Genomic DNA, 21,060 nt, shown 5'->3' with positions numbered 1-21,060 from the left:
GGCACAGGGAAGTGACAGGGCAGGATGAGAGCATGGCTCAACAAAGCTCAAGAGCTCCAACATATTAAGTGGGTTGACTTAATAAAAACTTTGAAATGTTAAAGGTCTAAATTGACGTGGGGCATTATATGGGGGTGCCTATTGTTCCATGCCCTTTCACTCCACTGTTAAAAACATGATGTCAAATGGCGTTTTCTTCCATTTCTCAGCTAAAACCAACACAATAAAACAGTAATAGGTTTGAAAATAGGGGTGGTTTATTACAGGGCAGATGGCTGGTTGTCAGCGATCTTAAATAAGACTTTCATGAAAGTTGATCAGGAAGTAGTTATTAACCAGCAAGGGCAGATAGCGCAGATGATAAGTAGCAATTGTAGCAACCAAATATTTATTTTTCTGCCTACAACCAGAGACTATAAATAGGTGACACTTAAACTACCTCACCCAAGAAATATACTGCACATATTCCTGTATAACTGAGGAAATCCCCAGTGATATGTAAAGTGAATTTATCAGCGTCATTCAAGGTGACCAATGGAAATACAATCTCATGTGAGTGTTAAAGTTTTGTTAAACACAAACTTTTGAAATATTTAGTAGATGTTTGACTAAACCGCCACTCAGTTTCATCTGTGAGAGGAAAATATCCAGTCAAACAGGGGTACCAGACATTTCCTTTGGACTTACTCTTAAAGTTTGCCACACCGCAATCGCACAGGCAAACGTAAAACCTTCAATTCGCAGCTTATCATTCAGATCAGGGCAAGGAACTGCCACAACCATTTTCTTCTACAACACATGGTTGCAACATTTACATTCAGACTGACCAAGTTACCTTACTGACTTACTGCAGACTGGATTTCCGTTGCTCCCCAATTTAATGACTTCCACCTGTCCTGAAAGAAAGGATGGGGGAGCTATAGTTGTAATTAGATCCGTATAATTCCTTATGATCTGGCAGAGCTTTCCCTGTCACACTAATTGACCTTTATTTATTAGGGGCCCGAGGCCCTGGAATGTCCTTGTTTGGAATTAATCCTTTTTCATTTATAGTTTGATAAAATAGATTGCTATCTTCTCCCATGAAACCTGGATATGAGAGCCTTATGCCAGTAACATCTGCTGTTTCGAGGGAATCCATCAATTTAATGAAAAAGAGAAAAATGGCCATTATAAGGAAATTAATAATACATTATTTACAGTAAATGTCCAGGTTAGCAACCTGTGTCATTAGTCTTTCATGTACTTACAATATGAAAGGAAACCTATTTCTTGTATAATATATGTAAGGTTATTTCATCAGCAAACCAAAATGTTATAAGACTAAATTTCTTAATTTTTTTTATTTGAAACAGATGACAGATTACACTATCCACAACTCACTGGAGCAAAGTAACTGCCAACTGCGAGGTAGGGATCTGCGTAGCTGGACATGGTAAATTTAACCACTTTAGACTGCAATGGACTGATTACAATAATGGAAATGAAACATGTTCAGTTAATTGGCCATCAAAGCTATCTACAATTAGAAAGTCTTGATTACATCCAACTGAATTCTCAAGTTCCCAAGCTGTTTTCAAAAAAAGGTGAAGCTCTAAGACCAAAGCAGAGGCAGAAGTCTTTCCTGTTTGGAAGAGCAGACAGGATTTCATAAAGATGCATTTTGAGAAAACACAAAACCAAACCTGTATGCCTAACTTACGCTGTTTTTTTGGAGAGATCAGTTGGGTTTGCACAAAATGATGAATGAATACAGAAACTAGTTATCTTATTTACATTTGATAAACAGGAAAAAGTAAAATGTTTAGGTAAGATTGTAACAGGACAAATCAACATGCAATTATAGATTATTTCTCACAATGAAATAGAATGTATTGATCGGAATCAAAATGGATTCTCAAAGTTGGGCAGGCAATAGCTTGTTGCCCTTTACTTTGGCGCCTTTAACAACCCTGCCAATCAAACCCAATAGCAGACAGCACCCTAGCCTTGCTACTTATTAAAGACAAGGTAGCCTTCCTTCCAAGGTTACAGGATTTTCAAGGACTTACTACTGGGCATTTTTATAAAGAACAGCAAATAATTATATGCATTTAATGTGTGTTAGCTCTAGTTTAGGAAAGCAAAAGCTTGAATAACCGAGTTGAAACAATCATATGTTCCATATGGCAGCAACAAGTTTAACTGGGACCCAACAGGAAGCATGTCTAATTTGTACTGACCACAGGATAGGAAAAAGAAAAAAGCTACTGCTTGTTGTATCAGGCAAAATTCCAACAACTATTCTCAAATGCCATATTTATAATATTAGTGCAGGACAGACATTGATATTTTGCAGCACTGTTCATTAACTATAAAAAATAATTCTGGAAAAGACAAAATTCCAGACATGGACAGCAAAGCCTTTGTTCCCTTGATGTGTTTAAGGCTGCACTGACTAGAAAACCACCAGCATTTCCTTAATTGCCATTTCATTCCTGTTGTCCATTAACTACCTGGATTGATCTGGTATGGCCCTTCAATCTACACAGTAGCCCAATGATGGGCTTCTCATAAGAAAAGCTTCCAGCCAAGAAGCATCTGTTCGGCCAATCATCATTCGAAGGTGGACAGCTTGTGAACCTTAGTTAGTGCTTTGTGTGTTTTGGATCTGGGGCAAAAAGCAATGCCTTGTTTAAAGTACTCTAGGCCTTCAGGGAGGTAGGTCTGTAGAGCAGCAGGCTGTGCGTGTCTGGCAAAGTTACTGGTCCCTCCACCAAAAGCATCTGCTCAGCGACAGAAGGGATATTTCTAAAAGAACAGTAGGGCGTTGAGGAAAAATAGGTTTCACTGTGATCTGCATTACCTTTAATCCAAAAACCAAACAAAACAAAATCCAAGTTCCAATGTTTTATTTAACTGGAAATCTGTCACAATTAAGAAAAGTGATTGACAAAAATATCAAATTCCTCTTCTTTCTATTACAATGTCATAAAAAACAAGAAATATTGAAAAGAATATCCCTTCTTTCAAAAATACCAACACAACACAGATTTATACTTCATACCCATGAAGTTAAAGAGCGCCTTTGTCCATGGCAAACACTTGTAAACGAACTTAAAGCCATGAGCACCTCTCCTGCTCTGTCCGTCGGGCTGCTGCAGCATTGTCAGTCATATGAGCACCTGAATCAGAAGACAGTCTGAGGATGGGACGCACGCATACGTTTAAGGCAAAAATACTGAACGTTTGCTTTCACTCTAAAAGCTTCACACGCAAGACCCTGCCGAGATGCTCTGTAGATGAGTGCCTAAAGGAACCAGTGAGTGAGACAGACAGGAGTTCATCATTCTGTTTGCAATTCTTGTCGTACCAGAAAGACTGGTTACATCTCAGGAAATGTAAGAGCAAGCTTTGGCATTATTAAAGAATATAAAGCCAATCAATTCTTTAAAACACACAATACAAACTTCACTCCATTTCCAAACCGACCCAAGACCTTCGCCTACTGTACTAGTGACTAAATCAAGTGCTGTGTAATATTAAAATTAATCCCAGAAGCAGCATTCAAACAAACTGCCTTACGCAACTGTGAAGCGATCGTGGCAAACCTCCATGGGACTCCATTGTTATGCCTTTTATAATTGTTTATACATTTAATTTTTTATCCTCGAACACTTTAATTCCTGCAGTACATATGTATTGATTATTATTATTATTTTTTTTTAAAGGAATTACAAAATTAGGGCCAATAAAAAGCAACGAATTGAAAAACAAATGCACAAGGACATTGTTCTTCAGCTCCTTTTAAATACTTTATAAATGTAACGAAGCTAAAAACATTGTTGAGAAATGTACGACATCCTCACGCTATCTGATCTGTGTAATGTTACACTTTTCCTGTGTTGTGATAGATGGCACTAAAATTGGATGGCCGTGTGAAAATCCCAACCCATGCTTCCCAACTGTAACAGTATTTGTAAAATAAAAAAATCCATTATGAATGTTCCCCCATTGAGGCTGGAGATTTGGTGTTCTATAATCATTCATGTTTTGTAGATCTGAACATGCACAAAAAAAAAAAACATCCAAGCAGTGGGGAGAAAGACAACATCACTTTTCAGGGTGGTGAACAAAAACCTGTGAGAAAACCAATACCAGAACATTTCCTTTAAAATGCCACATTTTTCCTACAACGATTACAATGTGCTTTGCAATTAGGTAGTTATTCAAGTACAAGACACTTAATAAATAGTTAATGCTTTGATCGTTGTATAAAAAAAAAAAAAGTTTTACATTTGCTGCAAAAAGGCTTTATAAAATAATGTGACATGAAAGGGTCACAAATCCAAAATCCTTTGTTCAAAGCATGCGATGTGACACAGCAGGGCCAACAAAGTGCCCGGTATAGATTGCTGTGTGTTTTTATTACAAATGAAAATAAATGTTTTTTTGTAAAAATATTACAAATGTTTTCCTTGTTTGCATTTAATAAAAGCAGAATAGCTTTACAACATGCATATTTCCAGGAAATATTGTTTTATAAATACACATGCTCAAGAAACAAGGTTCATTAAGAAGAAAATAACAAATTTTGCTGAGAACAGTTTTTCATCTTAGCGGAAACATATTAATGTGCTTGTCTTTTGGAAGCCATGACTGCACCTTTGAATTGCTCAAAAATAAATTATTTAATTCATAATTAAAATATTTATTATAATATAAAAGGTGTAGTTTTTATAATTTACCTGATAAACACTGTAGATTAAAGAAAAACTGCTGTTTCAGCTGAGGGATGCTGCCTGTCAGGTGACAAATTGCGATATGTTTGGCGGAACGATCGACTCGGGGGCGGAATGTTCTGCGTTTCTTACGATATCATTTATTTCTGTGAGAGAGACTTACTTTTAATTACAGCACTGGCTCTCACCAAAATGACCAAAATTCACATCTTCTGTTCCATGTCAAGATGTGTGTTGTGCAAGAATCACAGATGATATTGGCAATATGCATTGTAGTGGACGGACTTGGACCAAAAAAGGAAAGGGCAGTCCAGTTTAATCGGTCTTTGAAATGCTGAGTAGGTGTTGCAGTCCCAGTTGCAGTCCTCTTCTCCTCACTTGGCTTGAGAGGGCATCTTGCACATCATGAGAATCTGCTTCAGGGCTTTCTGCACATCTTCATCCATCTGCCCCTGTGCACAAGTAAACAAAGTGTTAATAATGATTATATTGCTAAGGGTGTGGGCAATTGTCAGAACATTATATTAATAAATGACTCAATTTTATATACATTTCTTGATCAAATAAATAATGGAAGAGCTTCATGGACAAAAATGACACGGAAAGTAATCAAAACCTCATATCTTTAGTTTAATCAATTGTACAAACACCCTGAGGTGCTCCTGACCTGGACAGCATACAGAAGATGCATCCTGTAAACTGACACAATCTCCTGGTGTTGCTTTTTGGACTCCTGCAGAGAAAAAACAAAAACATACAAAACTAATTACATAACTGTTTTTTTTAGGCCTTGACACAAGATATTAATTAGCATTTCAGCTGACAGGTGAATGTTTTTGACAGGAGTGAACTTAACAAATGGTAATTTTTTTGCTGGGTTGTATTCACTAAATGACCTCCCCACGTTTCCCCACTCAAGCCCTTCATGTGGTCTGTAGTAAATGCTCCCCCTCCTGAGACAGGTATATGTGCTGGCATGTTTAAATGACAGGGAGTGCAGGTTCCTGTCCTTCACTCATGGCACGGCACTCACTGAGAGCTGGAACTGCAGCTGCTTCACTTGTTGCTGAAGCGAGTCCACCTGCTGGTTCTGCCTCTTTGGAGTGCCGGTTGTGTAGGACAACTGGGAGAGACTGTTCAGCGCATCCTTCAGCTTGCTCACTTCCTTCGTCAGATCCTCAATCTGTGTCATACAGAAAACCTCTGAATAATGCAAGGCAGTAAATGAAGTGTCTGTTTGTGTGCATCTAGAGAATGCTGTCAAACAGATATGCAGATGTGACTGTGTATAATAAATGTATGACGGAATGTATTTAACAATTCCTTGTTCAATATTTAAGAATGGCACTTGACACACTAAGAAATAACTGGAGGGGTGATGTTGGGGGGGGTGTACCTTCTTATCTTTGTCTTCTTCGATGTCGGAGAAACTCTCCACTTGTTTCTTCAAATGACTGACAAGTTCTTTAGCCTCCTTGTATCTGGCCTGCAGCTCATTGTTTTCTTGATCTTTAGATGTCGCTATTCCCTGAATGGTTTGCTTTTCATTTTTTACTTCCTTTACTTCCTGCCATGCTTGGGCAACTTCTAAGGACAACTCATCCTGCTTCCTTAAGGCTTGCTGTAAGTTAACGGTCAGCTGTCTTATCTCGCTTTCCAGGGCATCCTTCAGTTCCTCGTGTGCCCTCCTGGGTATCGAGTCCTCCCGTAAGGTGCTCTTCTCTGCAGACAACTGCTGCTTTAATGAGTCGACCTCCAGCATCTTCTGAGAAAGTTCCTCTTTGAGCTTGCCCACTTGGGCTTCCAACTCCTTGATTGCACTTCCTAGAGATGACACTACCTGCATGTGGTCGCTGATGGTCACGGAGCTCTGCTTTTGACTTTCAGCTTCTTCCTTTAGCAGAACGATTTCCTTCAGCGCTTCCCGATATCTGGCATCCGTTTCTGTGATGCCCTCCTTCATCTCCTCTATTCTGCGGGCAAAATCTTGTGTGACTTGATCATGATGCTCCTTGGTCACGTATTCCTTGAGCCTCTGTTCCTCCAGTGGAGAGGTAGACAGACTGTTTCGGGCCGCGCTCAGCTCACTCTTGGCTTCGCTGTATGAATGCGAGAGTTCGAGCAGCCGCCTCTGCAGCCCGTCGATGGTCTGGCCCATTTCCGCTTTCATTTCTTCAAAGTCTTTAGCGGCGGCTTCCACTGGCACTGTGCCTTTCAAGGCTTCTTGTAACATTTTGATGTCTTCTTGCGCCTCTTTGTATTTATCAATGAGCAGGGCCTTCTCTTGGTTAATGTTATCTACCAGCATGCTGTACGATTGTTTCATCTCCTCACACTGTTCTGCTGATACCCTGTTGTCCATGGTCTCTAGCTTGCTTTCTAATTGCTTTATCAAGTTAGCATCTCTTTCCTGCTCTTCCAATGCCCTTGACAGTTTTTCCTTCAGATCTTTAATTTCATCCTCATACATAACTTGTAATCCTTGTAGGTTGGGAATTGTGTTATTTTCATCTGAGGCGACTGGTTCCAAACATCTTTCAGCCTTAAGGGCTAGCACTTGCTGCATGGCCTCCTCATATTTGCACTGCGTCTCTTTGATCTTCTCCTTCAGTTCAGAGACATTTTCAACCAAGTCCTCTGAACTGGGCTGGAGAGCATCTGCAGAGCCCGCCGGCAGAAGTTTGGCTTGTAGACTCTGATTCTCTAACTGGGACTCTTGCAGCTTTATTTGGAGACTTTGCAAAGCATCCCGCAGTAGTTTGACCTCCTCTTCGCTCTCCTTTTCTCCCTCTTTTTGTCTCACAGAGGCGTTGCTGGTGTCCAATGTAGACTCTTCCAAAACACTTTCTTCACTTTCTTGTGCCAGGACATCGTGGGAATCTGTGGACTGGTCAAAGTCGGCTTTTGTGGAGTGGAAGGATGCATTTGAATCGAAGCTGTTAGGCCGAGATTCATCTCGTCCAAAGCGCAAACTGTCCTCCTCAGTCTGATGGGCCGATCTCTTCTAGCAAAGACAAATACATTATGGTTATAATCTTTTCAGATTAGGTGACATTATACAGAAGACATGAACAATTCATTACACTACCGGTGAAAAGTTTTAGAACACCTCAATTTTTCCAGTTTTATTGAAGTTTACACAGTTTAATGTCTCAATGTATTCCTTCTGCAATGGAAATCAAATATTGTTCAGACAGTTCTTCCCAACACTGTTGCAGAAGTTCCCACAACTGTGTTGCACTTGTAGCTTGCTTTTTCTTTCACCCTTCTGTACAGTTCATCACATGTTTTGGGTAATTATCTTGCTGTAGGATGAACCCCTGACCAACTAGGCATATACTAGGCAAAAACCCTGCGTAATGAACCGAACATTTCAAATTCTAATTCATTGGTCCATAAGACCTTCTTCCAGTCTTCAGCAGTCCACTGCCGGTGCTTCATGGCCCAGGCAAGCAATTTTTCTTATTTTGCCAGCTTAACAATGGCTTTCTTACTGCCACTCGACCTGTCAAACCTACAGCTCCAAGTCTTCTCCTCACAGTTGACACTGAGACTTCTTTACTTCGACCAGTGTTAAGCTGTGCTTGAAGCTGTTGTCCTGTGATCACCTGAAAATCTGGTTAATTTTCTGTTTTTTTAATAACTATCAGGTGAATAAATGGAATCAAATAAAATTCGATTTGGATAAGTTTGGTGGGTGAACTGAAGTCAGAGAATGCAGGTTCCATCCAGTTTGACATCTCCGATTCATTCACCACACTTATTTATTTTTGGTTGGTTTTGTTTTTGATTAAACAAAAACACAGTCCTTTGCTGTGGCTTCTAATGACCCAAGTCAAACACCCAGTGGGCATTTAAGCACATGGAGTTTGGAAGCATACATATTTATTTTATACAATGACTGAAAATATGTGGAACATTAAATGTGAAATTTATTTACTGTGAATTTACCCTTCAAAAAATACAATTTATATTACTTAGTTTTTACAGCCTTCCCACTATAAACCAACCTTTAAAATCTGAGCCAACTGCTGGTTTTCCAGGGAAAGAGAAGCAATCTTCGCTTGTAATGTAATTATTACGCTTTCCTCTTCATTCCCATTATGTGCCATCTATGAGAAGAAATTAATATAATTATTAATTATAAGTAAATAAGGAAGTTTGGATGTAAATGCAGAACCTTTATCTCAGTCCTGTTTAAATCAGATAAAATGTCCTTTGTGTTCAACTTCCAACATAAATATACTTTCAAACATAATGTGACTAAGTTTAAAAAGAAATGGACTCAAAGGAAAGTTCTTTATCAATAACTTTTTTTAATAGAACTGTTCCTGTGTTTAATTATAACGTCATATTGTCAAATTATTAATTAAAGCAAAAAAAGGGAAAGTTAACAATCTTTATAACCATTTATACTGATTATTAAAAACTAAGACGCCTTCGCTGGGGATGTTGAAAACCAAACAAACCAAAAAGAAAAAAACAAACATGAACAGAATTGTTCTTAAAGAATAATCTGAGCCCTAAATGCAGTTCCTAATGAGGCTTTCAGGGCTCAGTAGTGTTTTTCTTTGACAGTTTATTTTGATGGCATTCATTTCACATAATTATCCCTATAGCAGTTTCTGAAAAATTTAAATACACATGAAATAGGCACTTGCATCAGGCTGTGTGTGTTTAAGAAGCTGTTTCAAATCTTGAATCGTATCCACCAGCGTATTCCTCTCTTCTACAAGCTTTTCAATTTCTTCTTTCAGTGCAATACTTTTCAATTCATCCCCCTTTAACATAAAACACATGTTATTGTAATGTATTTCTTAGCAGATGCCCTTACCCAGGGCGACTTACAGTTTTCACAAGAAACATTTTCAAAACATGACAAAGTGCAGTCAATAATACAATCCATGCAAAAGACAATACGCACAAATCATAGTACACATGCGCTAACAAGTGTAATAGAGCTGTGTCCCCGGTGTGTGCCAAGGGATGGGGTAGGCATAGGAACAGGAGAACTTGCACTAAAGTGCTAAAAGATACACAAGGAGCAAGGTTTATTAAGAAAGTGCCTAAAAGCAAGAGAGCTGAGCTGACCAGGAGATTAGTGTTACAGGTACAGTCTGAACAGGTGTGTCTCGAGCAGATGCTCGGAGGAGGTCAGGGACAGTGGGGCCTCTAAAGACACGCAACAACTGCAACCACATCACTTTTAAACATCTGCTTTCAATTATAATTGAATTAAAAGTGAAAGGAATTAATTAAAAATGACCTTAAGAGAGAATTCCATGAACGAATCATCTTTAGTGGACAGTGGAGTCTGAGTTGGGGTCATATATGGTGGAGAAGAAAAATCACTTGACTGGTAGTTCTGTAAAGAATTAAAAATAAAAATATATACATACATTTGCTATCCATTACTACTATATCACTATATACTCAATAACACAGCATTTACATTGAGTGGTAATAGCTGGGTGGACAATCTATTCAACACTGGCTTTAATGAGAGATCTGAGATCATCAATTGTGGGAAACTTAAGCTTAAATATTAGGATAGTTTTGATACCTTTCTAACTTTTGGGCTGTAAGTTCAAAGCCCGTCTGAAGACGACTGCAACAAAAAATACCATACAGGCAGTGCGGTCGGTGATGAATACCAGACTAAGCCCTGTGCAAATGAAGTCAATGCCAGAAACACCATATATACACAAACACAGACACTATGTAGACATTTCTCTGGGGAGATAAACTTTACATCTCAAACTTGCTTAATGGATTCAACAAATCCTAAAAGATTTACAAAGCAGTTGAAGATAAAAAGGAAATACTAATATAGTGAAGGTTGGAGAATATTTGGAATATTTTGTTAACAGAATGAGAATTATTATTAAAAAAATCCTAATCAAATTGTTATTTGTGATGGAGTTAGCCAATCTTTGTCTGGGACTGTATGTTGACATGCAATGGATATTTTATACACTGTTATTCTACAACAATACTTATATTAAATTATGTTTAGAATTACTTTACCCAAATAAAATGTATAAAAACAATGAATGTTACTGAAGGTTATTTAAATGTATTTATTTCCTACTTGCATGAAAAGAAAACCAAACAGCTCTTAGGTGTCGATCCCTGGACTACATTCTGGTAACGCTGAGACTGAAAGTAGAGATTAATTCCAGAGAGGGACAGAGCATATCACTGGACAGACAGACATGCATTTACCTGAGGAGGGCTAAGAGGCGGAGGTGGTGCTTTTCGCTTTTTGGGAGTTGTGCTTCTCTCCTCATTTAACTTAGTGACTTGATCATGCTAAAATTTTAAGAGTCAGAGTAAATAAAAATAAAAGATCCAGGAATGTTTAGTCAGGTTAGTAATTAGATGAAAATCAAGAACCATTTTTGTTTTTGCAAAGACTCTGAAAGGTGTGTCTTGGCATTCAGGAGCGCATGCTCAATGTGACATGCTCTTGGAGATATAAAAGCAAGATCAGAGCTGGAAGAGAAAGGCAGCCTCAGACACCCTGAACTGTTCTTCCTTGTAAAAACAAAACAAAACAAAATCTTGAAAGATCTATAAATCATTCACTAGATTCCCACAGCCCATCAAAAAACCTGTATTGCTAAAGCAAACACTTACAACACATACAATGAAACATTGCAAATGCAGGAATTGGCCACTAAGGGTCTTTAATAAAACATACTGATAAAGGATTTCCTTTTGGGGCATGACTTTTTAAGAGGTTTTTTTTTTTATTATTATTATGCACATGATAAAATGCTCCTTTCAATATGAACAAGGACCAATGAAGCCCGTAGAACAGAACTGTATACTGAAATTAATATTACCTGGATTTGTTTGGGTGTCGTCTTTTCTGTTCCTGAAACATTTGTAAATAAAGAAAAAAAAATTACCAGTGATACAAAATGATCCTTGGAAGTTATTCATTGATAACCACAAATATAAATTGTGTGAAATTATTAATAGGTAGAGGCTTTCAATCCAGATCTCCCTTGTTTCTCCTCAGCTAAATTTGCTTGGGGATGGAAAATGAAAATGAGAAATGAAATTAATATTAATTTTCACAAGTGTAGGTCAGGAATATTAACAATTTGTCTTGGAGACAGAGAGGAAATTTTGTCCTGTACAGAAATAAGATTTAAAAGTCACCAAGTTCTTAAACCTTGGATGGAGTCAACAGTGGATGTTGGACATTTAAATCCATTGAAAAGCCTTTGTTTTCTAGCATATAGATGGATTCCTGGAGAGTGCAATGTCTCACTTCAAACCAGCAGATGTCAGTGTTTATTAAGAGAAAGTGCTGTGCTGAGAGGGAAAGGCAGTTTGCGGTGCGATTACAACACTGGCCACAAGGTGAAAGCAAACGCCTTGTTTAGACAAACTATCACAGAAATTAACAAAGCACATTACATTTACATTATGCGTGTTATTTTTTTCCTGTGTAACACAAACACAGCTGTTAAGCATGTGTATTGTGTGTGTTAAATGTATATGCCAGTTGACCCATAATGTGTTTTGTTTTTTTGGGGGATATGTTTTCCTGCTTTTTCATGTACTTAATGAACAAACAATACCTCTCATTGATCAAAGCAAATGTATATTTGAACAAAATAAAGATTAAATTACCAGTTGTGACTTCTACTCCATGATTAAATACACACAAAAAAGCAGGGAGGGTGCTGGGGGATTTATTCCAGTCAATCGTGGAAAAGTCATCCTCAGTAACTCAAACCCTAGCTTTTACTTGAAAAAGAAAATGGGGTCTCATGTTCAGGTGAAATAAAACATGCTCCCTGCTGGAAGTACACCTGAAAACACAGATGAACTAATACTGTCCAGAGTATTATATTATATTAAATACCGGAATCGGGGCACGGCTTACCCAGTGTGACCTGCAGCAGGCTCTTGACCTCTGGGTTCCCGGAGAGCTTGGCGTAGTGCAGCACGTCATGGCCGAGCGAGTCCGTCAGGGTTAGGTCAGCCCCCTTCTCAATGAGGACCTGCACTGTGGGCACACTGCTGCTCTCGCTGGCCAGCATCACCGCTGTCCTGCAGAAACAAGGACACACATACATCAATGACCTCTGCCTGCTGTCCACCGGATAGTCTTCGCTTTTTTTCATTCAACAAAGTGTAAAGACCCAACAGTGCCTGATTGTTGGAGCACTGCATGTAAGTTTAATTTACCATTAAAACATGTTAATGGTGTACATATCTGAGTAGGTGGTTATAAATGAGTGGCTGGACAACTATACTAAACCAGTATTTCTAACAAGATAATGAATGTAAGTCACTTGGCACTGAGAAATGAGATGCGGAAATACAATGGAAACATTACTGGACAGTTTTGGGTCTGTTGGACTGAACACAGCTCTACTGAGCAGTTTAATAATTAACATGACCAATACCTCAAATTCATAATAACTATAGAACTTATTCATTAACATGCCTGTAACGCCACCTTATCCCATCACTGTTGAAAGGCATAGCTGTTCATGGGCAATTTGTAACTAATAATGGCTGTTCAACTATTTTGGTCATATAGACATGGCACAACATTCAACAAGGAAGTAAAAAATATAACCCACACAGTTAGTGCTGAGGTTGCATATTGCAGTGTGGCATAACAGACAAAAAATACATCACAAGATGCAATGAGCTGCAGAACTAAAATACATTTCAATAGCGAACACGTAGAACAAAATAAAGGCACTGGTCTCCTGGCCTTCAGATTGAATTCAGATGGATAGCTGTACAAACAAAGTAATTGTAAATAAAATTAATTCACCTCAAGTGGAATTTATCTCACTATTTACTTCACACAGGTTTGGGTCCTATGCTGGGATTAAAATAACCTCTGACTCACCACCTAATTGCAGATAGGATGGGACTTTACGGCAGGTCTATGTTTGTGTGTAAAACAAAGAAGCCTTTGACAGAAACAGAAGAGTGAAAATCTGAGATCTGATTAATCTCAGACTTAAAAAAAAAAAAAAAAAAAAGATACATCTAAAAAAACCTGCTATATATACAGAGCCTATAGGAAGTCTACGCCCCCTTTCAAAATTGTCACTTTTTGTGGTCTTATAGCCTGGAATTAAAATACACACCTACAACTTCTGAGTGAAAAAAATATTCTAGACATTTGTAGATTTATAAATTAAAAACTGAAATACCTTGGTTGAATAAGTGTCCATCCCTTTGTAATAGCAATCTTAAATTAGATCAGGTGTGAGCAATGAACTTCAAAATCACACTATGTTAAGTGGCCTCCACCTGTGTAAAATTCTAGTAATTCACATGAGTTTAGCATTACATTACATTATTTGTCATTTAGCAGATGCTCTTATCCAGGGCAAATTACATTTGTACCCATTTGTACAGCTGGGTATTTTACTGGAGCAATCTAATTGAAGTACCTTGCTCAAGGATACAACAAGCACTGCCCACCTGGGATTTGAATTCACAACCTTCCAGTTATGAGTCCAGAGCCCTAACCACTACTCAACAGTGCTGCCTAATTCAGCAGTTCCTGTAGGTTCCCTCTGCTGGGTATTGTATTTGAAAGCAAAGACAACCATGAGCACCAAGGAGTTTCAAAAGGACTCTGGGACAAAGTTGTGTGTGGCACCACCAAGACCCTGCCTAGGTCAGACCGTCACTCCAAACTGGATGACCGAGCCAGACAGAGACCGATCAGAGAGGCTACCATGAAGCCTATTGCAACTTTGCAAGAACTACAGGCTTTTATGGCCCAGACTGGTTAAAGGGTGCATATCTATCCATCTCTCTATATACATACAGTGAGGGAAAAAAGTACTTGATCCCCTGCTGATTTTGTACGTTTGCCCACTGACAAAGAAATGATCAGTCTATAATTGTAATGGTAGGTGTATTTTAACAGTGAGAGACAGAATAACAACAACAAAAATCCAGAAAAACGCATTTCAAAAAAGTTATAAATTGATTTGCATGTCAATGAGGGAAATAAGTATTTGATCCCCTATCAATCAGCAAGATTTCTGGCTCCCAGGTGTCTTTTATACAGGTAACGAGCTGAGATTAGGAGCACTCTCTTAAAGGGACTCTCCTAATCTCAGCTCGTTACCTGTATGAAAGACACCTGTCCACAGAAGCGATCAATCAGATTCCAAACTCTCCACCATGGCCAAGAGCAAAGAGCTGTCCAAGGATGTCAGGGACAAGATTGTAGACCTACACAAGGCTGGAATGGGCTACAAGACCATCGCCAAGCAGCTTGGTGAGAAGGTGCCAACAGTTGGTGCGATTATTTGCAAATGGAAGAAACACAAAATAACTGTCAGTCTCCCTCGGTCTGGGGCTCCATGCAAGATCTCACCTCGTGGAGTTTCAATGATCATGAGAACGGTGAGGAATCAGCCCAGAACTACACGGGAGGATCTTGTTAATGATCTCAAGGCAGCTGGGACCATAGTCACCAAGAAAACAATTGGTAACACACTACGCCATGAAGGACTGAAATCCTGCAGCGCCCGCAAGGTCCCCCTGCTCAAGAAAGCACATGTACAGGCCCGTCTGAAGTTTGCCAATGAACATCTGAATGATTCAGAGGAGAACTGGGTCAACTACAAGAAACGTCTGACCTCTGTGATTGCCAACAAGGGTTTTACCACCAAGTACTAAGTCGAAGGGATCAAATACTTATTTCCCTCATTAACATGTAAAACAATTTATAACTTTTTTGAAATGCGTTTTTCTGGATTTTTTTGTTGTTATTCTGTCTCTCACTGTTAAAATACACCTACCATCAAAATTATAGACTGATCATTTCTGTCAGTGGGCAAACGTACAAAATCCGCAAGGGATCAAATTCTTTTTTCCCTCACTGTACATGTATAGAAGTGTTTTTCCTTCACATAATGTGAAATGGACCATAAAAACAATGTCATGTCACAGTGAAGAGAATTTGAGTCTAAGCTAAAAAAAAAAAAAAAAAAAAAAATGAGATTATGTCCGTCCAGTAAAAGAGCACCCTCCCTGCTATGCGTCTGAAATGAAATATTGGAGGAATGAGATTAATAGCCTAAACCACAAACCCAGTGTACAGCATGGGGAATATATTCGATCCTTTCTATGATCTTTTGATCCTTTTTTTTTCCATGAATTATACATAGAAACCCCAGATGATTTTAAAGTGCTGCATTAAAAACATTCTTTTCACACCACTATTTAAATCATCCATTATACATATTATATGTTACAAATGACGGTGTCAGCCTCCTGCCAGTCAATGTGTGCCATCTGCCAGCCAGACAGCTTTATGGCTAAAAGGAAAACTGATATCAGCTTCCTCAACATGTGAGAGGTTTTGATAAAGAATATGTTTTGACACTTTTTGCCAGACCAGACCATTATTTAAATTGTCTTGCAAAGCTGACAAAATAATTCTACATCATGTGTCTATGTTGAATGTAGTTCTATACTAATCCTTCACTGTTAGTGTTTAAAGGTGTGGGCTAACCGGGGTTTCTGTGAACTTGCAACACAGGAGAAGTGAAGGCTAGAGCAATTTGCCATACACATCTTGTTCTCGTTTAGTATATAGTCTGGGTGGTTATTTTATGTGTCATGTGAAACCTTCAGCTGTGTTATACATGATTACTAAGCCAGGTTACCTTAGCATGTTCAGAGTGAAGCGTCTGGAATGATGTTGTATTACCACATAACACTTAAATAATGGTCTATGAAGCAGGCAAGGGTAACTACCTTCCATTCTTGTCGCAGGCGTTGATGTCTGCCCCGTGCTCGACCAGGCTCCTGCACGCATCTGCTTGGGCATGCCTGGCCGACAGCAGGAGAGGAGTGTTTCCATCCTGAAGAAAGACAAACATCTGAGCAACTGCATGTTCAATCCATTCATTGGCATTCATTTATTTCCTACGTTGGCAGGGGTGCAAGTGCATCTCAGTACAGAGGTGAATATGTCTCCATATGCAATCTACTATTTCTGTATTGGATGCAACACCAGTTAGGAGCAACTGTGAGCTCAGCATAAACCCATTATAAACTGAACCAGGTCAAAGTTCAGAGGAGTGAAAGCCTTCAAAGGTTAGTGACCCAAAGGAAGGAAATAAGTACATATTTAATGTCTCTGTGTCCTTGTTTGTTTATGAATCCTATATCTCAAGTGTACTTTTCACTATGAAAAGCGATTCTGAAGGATTCTGAGCTATTCTCACAGGTCTGGTCAGAAGTTGCCTTCAAGCAGCAATCTCTACCTTCAAACACAAATTAAAAAAAAAAAAATTAAAAAAAAATAAACCTATTCGCAAGCTATGGCAACACATCTGTTCACCTTCCTGGGAGAGAAAAAACATATGGAAGCTGGAAGCTTAGAAGTGAAATTAGTTTCAAGAAGCCAAGTCACTTGCATATACCCTTTGGCGTGTTTTAGCATTATCCCCATGATTGACCAGATAATCAGTGTAAAACCACTGTGCATACGAAGGACGTATGCAGAGCAGACAGGGTTACTTAGCCAATGGCAATGTTTCTGAAGTCCTCATGCTGTTTGAACTGCCACTTGAAAAGTGAAAAGGTCACACCAAGCCACCACAGATGGCAGAGTCAGTTATTCACTGTGATAATGTAGCATTTATCCTCGTACCAGAAATGTATGCCACTTATATATTCTTTAAAATATTAAAATCTAACAATCATGAAACCTAAAGACCAAGTTGTTATCTAAAAAAATGCACAACCATCTCTACATGACCCTTTTGTAATAGCAACATTGCTTCTTTTATCTTTTTAAGATACCACAGTAACCTTCAAACAGCAATGCAGTGAGTGATAATACTGTCCTCCTGTCACAGGTTTAGCATTTAGCAGTTGTTTTGTTTCTCCCTTTTGCTACATTGGTTCAAGAAACCAGCTTATCTCAACAGATCTGTCCCCCATGTCAAATGAAAGTGAGAAATGTTTTCAATTTTATTTTTTTGTCCAGCTGGTGTAAATGTCATAGTTTATAAAAAGAAAAAAGGAAATTTAAGGCACCAATGTGGTGCCTCTTCTCCGGCCCATGTGGCATGAACATGACTCAAAATAATAACCTGCCATTTATAATGTTAGGTATGTATGTGCCAGAGACTGTTATTCTAATAAATACCCTGTATTTGTAGAGGGCATACAGTTGTCAATGCAGTTGCCGGTTCATTACATGGAAAATCTTTTCTGCGGTTTAGGAGGGCGGAAAACAAAAAAGGACTTCTTTCCAAGATGTTCCAGATGCTCAGAAACACAGTACAGAGTGTAGGAGCGCTATGCACATGGCTGCAGCCCCTGGAGAAACAAGAGTTACTAGCTGTGCAGAATACAAAGAATGCATATTGGCATGTTTACATCAACACAGGGATCAAAAATAAGAACCTTTAAACAATACGAGAGGCAAATTAGGGTGTACACATGCTTATCAGTATGTTTATCCAAGCCAGAGGCAATCAAACACATGGCTCTTGTACAGGACACAGAGAGACAAGAGACTACTTTTATATCATCAGGCAACATTTTTTTTTTTTTTCCCCAATATATAAAGAAAACATTACTCAAAACTCAAATGTGGAGATTAATTTTTCATTTTTTGTAATACATTATTTGAATCATAAAGTGTGTTCAATAATAAAACGCAAGAATGTATAAAATATGGATTAATTCAGTTATTCCTTAGATGTGTGCAGCTAGGCTGAGGTCTGAGCTATCTGAAAAAAAGATCTCCAAATATAGCACATATTTCAACAGATAAAAATAGCAGAGTAATGGCTGTTGCCAAACTACAAATCACTCAAGTATTTGGACACATTTAATGCAGGTTTCTGTGCCTCACTGCAAATAGGAGACTGCCAAGTTTCTAGCTTTATTATTTTAAAATTTGTCATTGAAGGAACACTTTATTAACATTTTTGTCTATATCTCTAGATCTATCGATCTATAAAATACCAAATGTCATGTCAAGTGCTGTCATTTGTTAAGTTTCTGAATCTGCACTTCAATACTTTCCAGATGTGGTCTCTTCAAATGTCATGATAAACTGATAAGTGTTAAAGTCACCAGAAAGTGTTTAAGTGAACTATTCAAAGTGTTCGCAGGGAACTATATTTGAAACCGCGTATAAAGTCAGTTCATAATAGTAATTTCATTGTGAGGGCTGACAGGGGAATAGCTTTAAAGACCTAGATAATGGACTGCTAAGGAGTTCCTGGGTCTAACAGCTCCCCACCACGTTAATAGCTGCCATTCATCTTTCTTGTGTGGAAATTGCTGCCAGAAAACCTTTAATAAAAATCAGGAGTGACAAAGAACATCTTGGGAAAACTTCTTAGAAAGAAAATGGCAAATATACTGGAGATGCCGACGAAACATCTTCTTTAGCACGAGCTTGAAGAGAGATCCAGGCAGTGAACAATCATGGCATTATTTGTTCCATTGTTTTAATCATTCTCATACTACCATATCAATACACAACTGCACAGTGTCTGACAGCAAACACCAGCAGCGAGAGCTTTTGTGTAGCAGTTTGTATTAAAATACACAGCAACCCGGCATTTCCATCAAGGAATGCAATGTTTAGAATGGTACAGAAATATCTTTAAATACTCTCCCTAAAACACCTTACATTTCAGTTTCACATTCAGATTTGAATGACTGTGCCCATTGTTTTTTTTTTTTTTTAAATAGATTTATGGAATGTTTTGTGTGTGCTGCCAAGGCTGGGATTAAGAGGCTTTGTAGAGCTAGTTAGAAACTTTGGTTGTACTTGGATGTTATCAGCTGTGCTTTGCCGTTCTGTAAGGGGACTCGAATGGAAGACTATGCATCTTTACAGAATTCCACCTTCTTGATTCAGTTCCATCACATCTCCAGATATCCCAGAAGGCCAAGCTTCACACCTGTGCCAAGCATGAACTGCTCAGACACAAGTCATGTTCCTTTCTAAATGTTATAATCCTTTTCGAGCTAGGTTGCCTTAATCCTGCACAGACCTACACCACTATTCCCATAAAACCCTCATCAAGACCCCGGAAAAGATGCCCCGTTTAACAGCCTCTCTCCTGCCAGGTTGAAAACAGGATTATCAGCCCAGGCAGCGAAGGCCTTCTTTGCCATCTGGACAGCAGCTGATTGGACAGGGTGTCTGCCAGTAACACAACCACAATCTACAGCATCACCCACTGTGAGGGAGGTACAGACTGGAAGAAAAATGTTCCACTGCCGCTAAGCTTGTTCTGGCGATTCATACCCTAGTGATACCAGGATGTGTACAGGACACAGCGAGAACACAGCTCATAAAAAGTATATAATGCAAAGATGCCACTATTAACAAACAAACAAAAACAGTAAATCAAGTAAATTAACTAGATTAGTGTGTACATTAACAAGCCAGACACATATATTCTGTCCTGCTACAAATATTAGGAATACAAAACGGGAGTTGGGGTAGAGTTGTGACTAACCCTTAAATATTAAAAAGCCTATAATACACACATAAAAGATGGGAAGATTAAATAATAAACTCTGCAGGCGTGACATGAGAAATATATATATATATCAAAGCAGGCATCTTGGGGATGCCTTCATTAATAAGGGATTGATAAAGGCTGAGGATGATGATATCATATATTATATTAAAAACTTAGTTCTGGCAAAGGACAGGAGTGATCCAAGAAAGAAAAAAGTTCCAGCAAGTCAGTAGTATCAAATCTTGTATTACTGAAATCTTTGATCAGCCTTTAAACCTGTGATCACCCATCATTAATCCATTTAAACTTCCTATCTGGTATAGCCATGCCTATAAATAGCAAAAGGAGTTGAAGTATTCTTGCAATGTAACTTTATCAAGCAGTGATTTCCTCTGTGCAGCCAACTGAATACATTGCAGTAGATTCAACCAGTAGAATTTAATTAAACACATGTAGAATTATAAGGGTCTCGTGTAAATCAACCAATTTATTCTACAATGTACAAGACACAAAATCTGCTTCTTCCCCAACCTGTAGAAACAAGCTTTGTAAAGGTTTTTTTCTCTCCTTAGGATTATGAACATACTCTCAGAAATACTACTGTCCTCCACATAGAGGCATACATACCACATCTTTGACATTGACTGGACACTTATGTTCACAGAGGAGCCGAATAAACTGTACACTGCCGATCACCGCTGAAACAGAAGAACAAAGAAAAAGAAAACATTTAGACAACAAGGTAAGTACTTAAATATTTGTCATTTGTCTTCTCCACTGCTAGAGGCTTGCCATAAGGAATCAATATAAGTTTGTTAGGA

The 21,060-nt window shown here is 38.5% G+C and overlaps 1 protein-coding gene across 7 annotated transcripts in view; it reads right to left on the bottom strand.

Moving 5' to 3' along the window:
* Positions 1–2,874: 2,874 nt before the first annotated feature.
* rai14 (retinoic acid induced 14) overlaps positions 2,875–21,060 on the bottom strand; it is a 51,259-nt gene continuing 33,073 nt past the window's right edge. For 4 of the 7 annotated variants that reach the window (XM_066712134.1, XM_066712137.1, XM_066712135.1 and 1 more), the window contains exons 7-18: positions 20,867–20,937; positions 16,491–16,597; positions 12,625–12,791; positions 11,570–11,601; positions 10,947–11,033; positions 9,988–10,086; positions 9,383–9,502; positions 8,732–8,833; positions 6,118–7,725; positions 5,755–5,904; positions 5,389–5,454; positions 2,875–5,173 (exon numbers count right to left, since the gene is read on the bottom strand). In XM_066712134.1, the coding sequence (XP_066568231.1) occupies positions 5,096–5,173; positions 5,389–5,454; positions 5,755–5,904; positions 6,118–7,725; positions 8,732–8,833; positions 9,383–9,502; positions 9,988–10,086; positions 10,947–11,033; positions 11,570–11,601; positions 12,625–12,791; positions 16,491–16,597; positions 20,867–20,937 (2,687 nt within the window). In that variant the 3' untranslated portion in view covers positions 2,875–5,095. The remainder of the gene's footprint in view (positions 5,174–5,388; positions 5,455–5,754; positions 5,905–6,117; positions 7,726–8,731; positions 8,834–9,382; positions 9,503–9,987; positions 10,087–10,946; positions 11,034–11,569; positions 11,602–12,624; positions 12,792–16,490; positions 16,598–20,866; positions 20,938–21,060) is intronic. The other 3 variants (XM_066712138.1, XM_066712140.1, XM_066712141.1) reach the window with 3 other exon arrangements.

This window comes from Amia ocellicauda, chromosome 8 (genome assembly GCF_036373705.1).
Source record: "Amia ocellicauda isolate fAmiCal2 chromosome 8, fAmiCal2.hap1, whole genome shotgun sequence".
Classification (NCBI taxonomy): Eukaryota; Metazoa; Chordata; class Actinopteri; order Amiiformes; family Amiidae; genus Amia; species Amia ocellicauda.
This window is presented reverse-complemented; position numbering and strand designations above follow the sequence as displayed.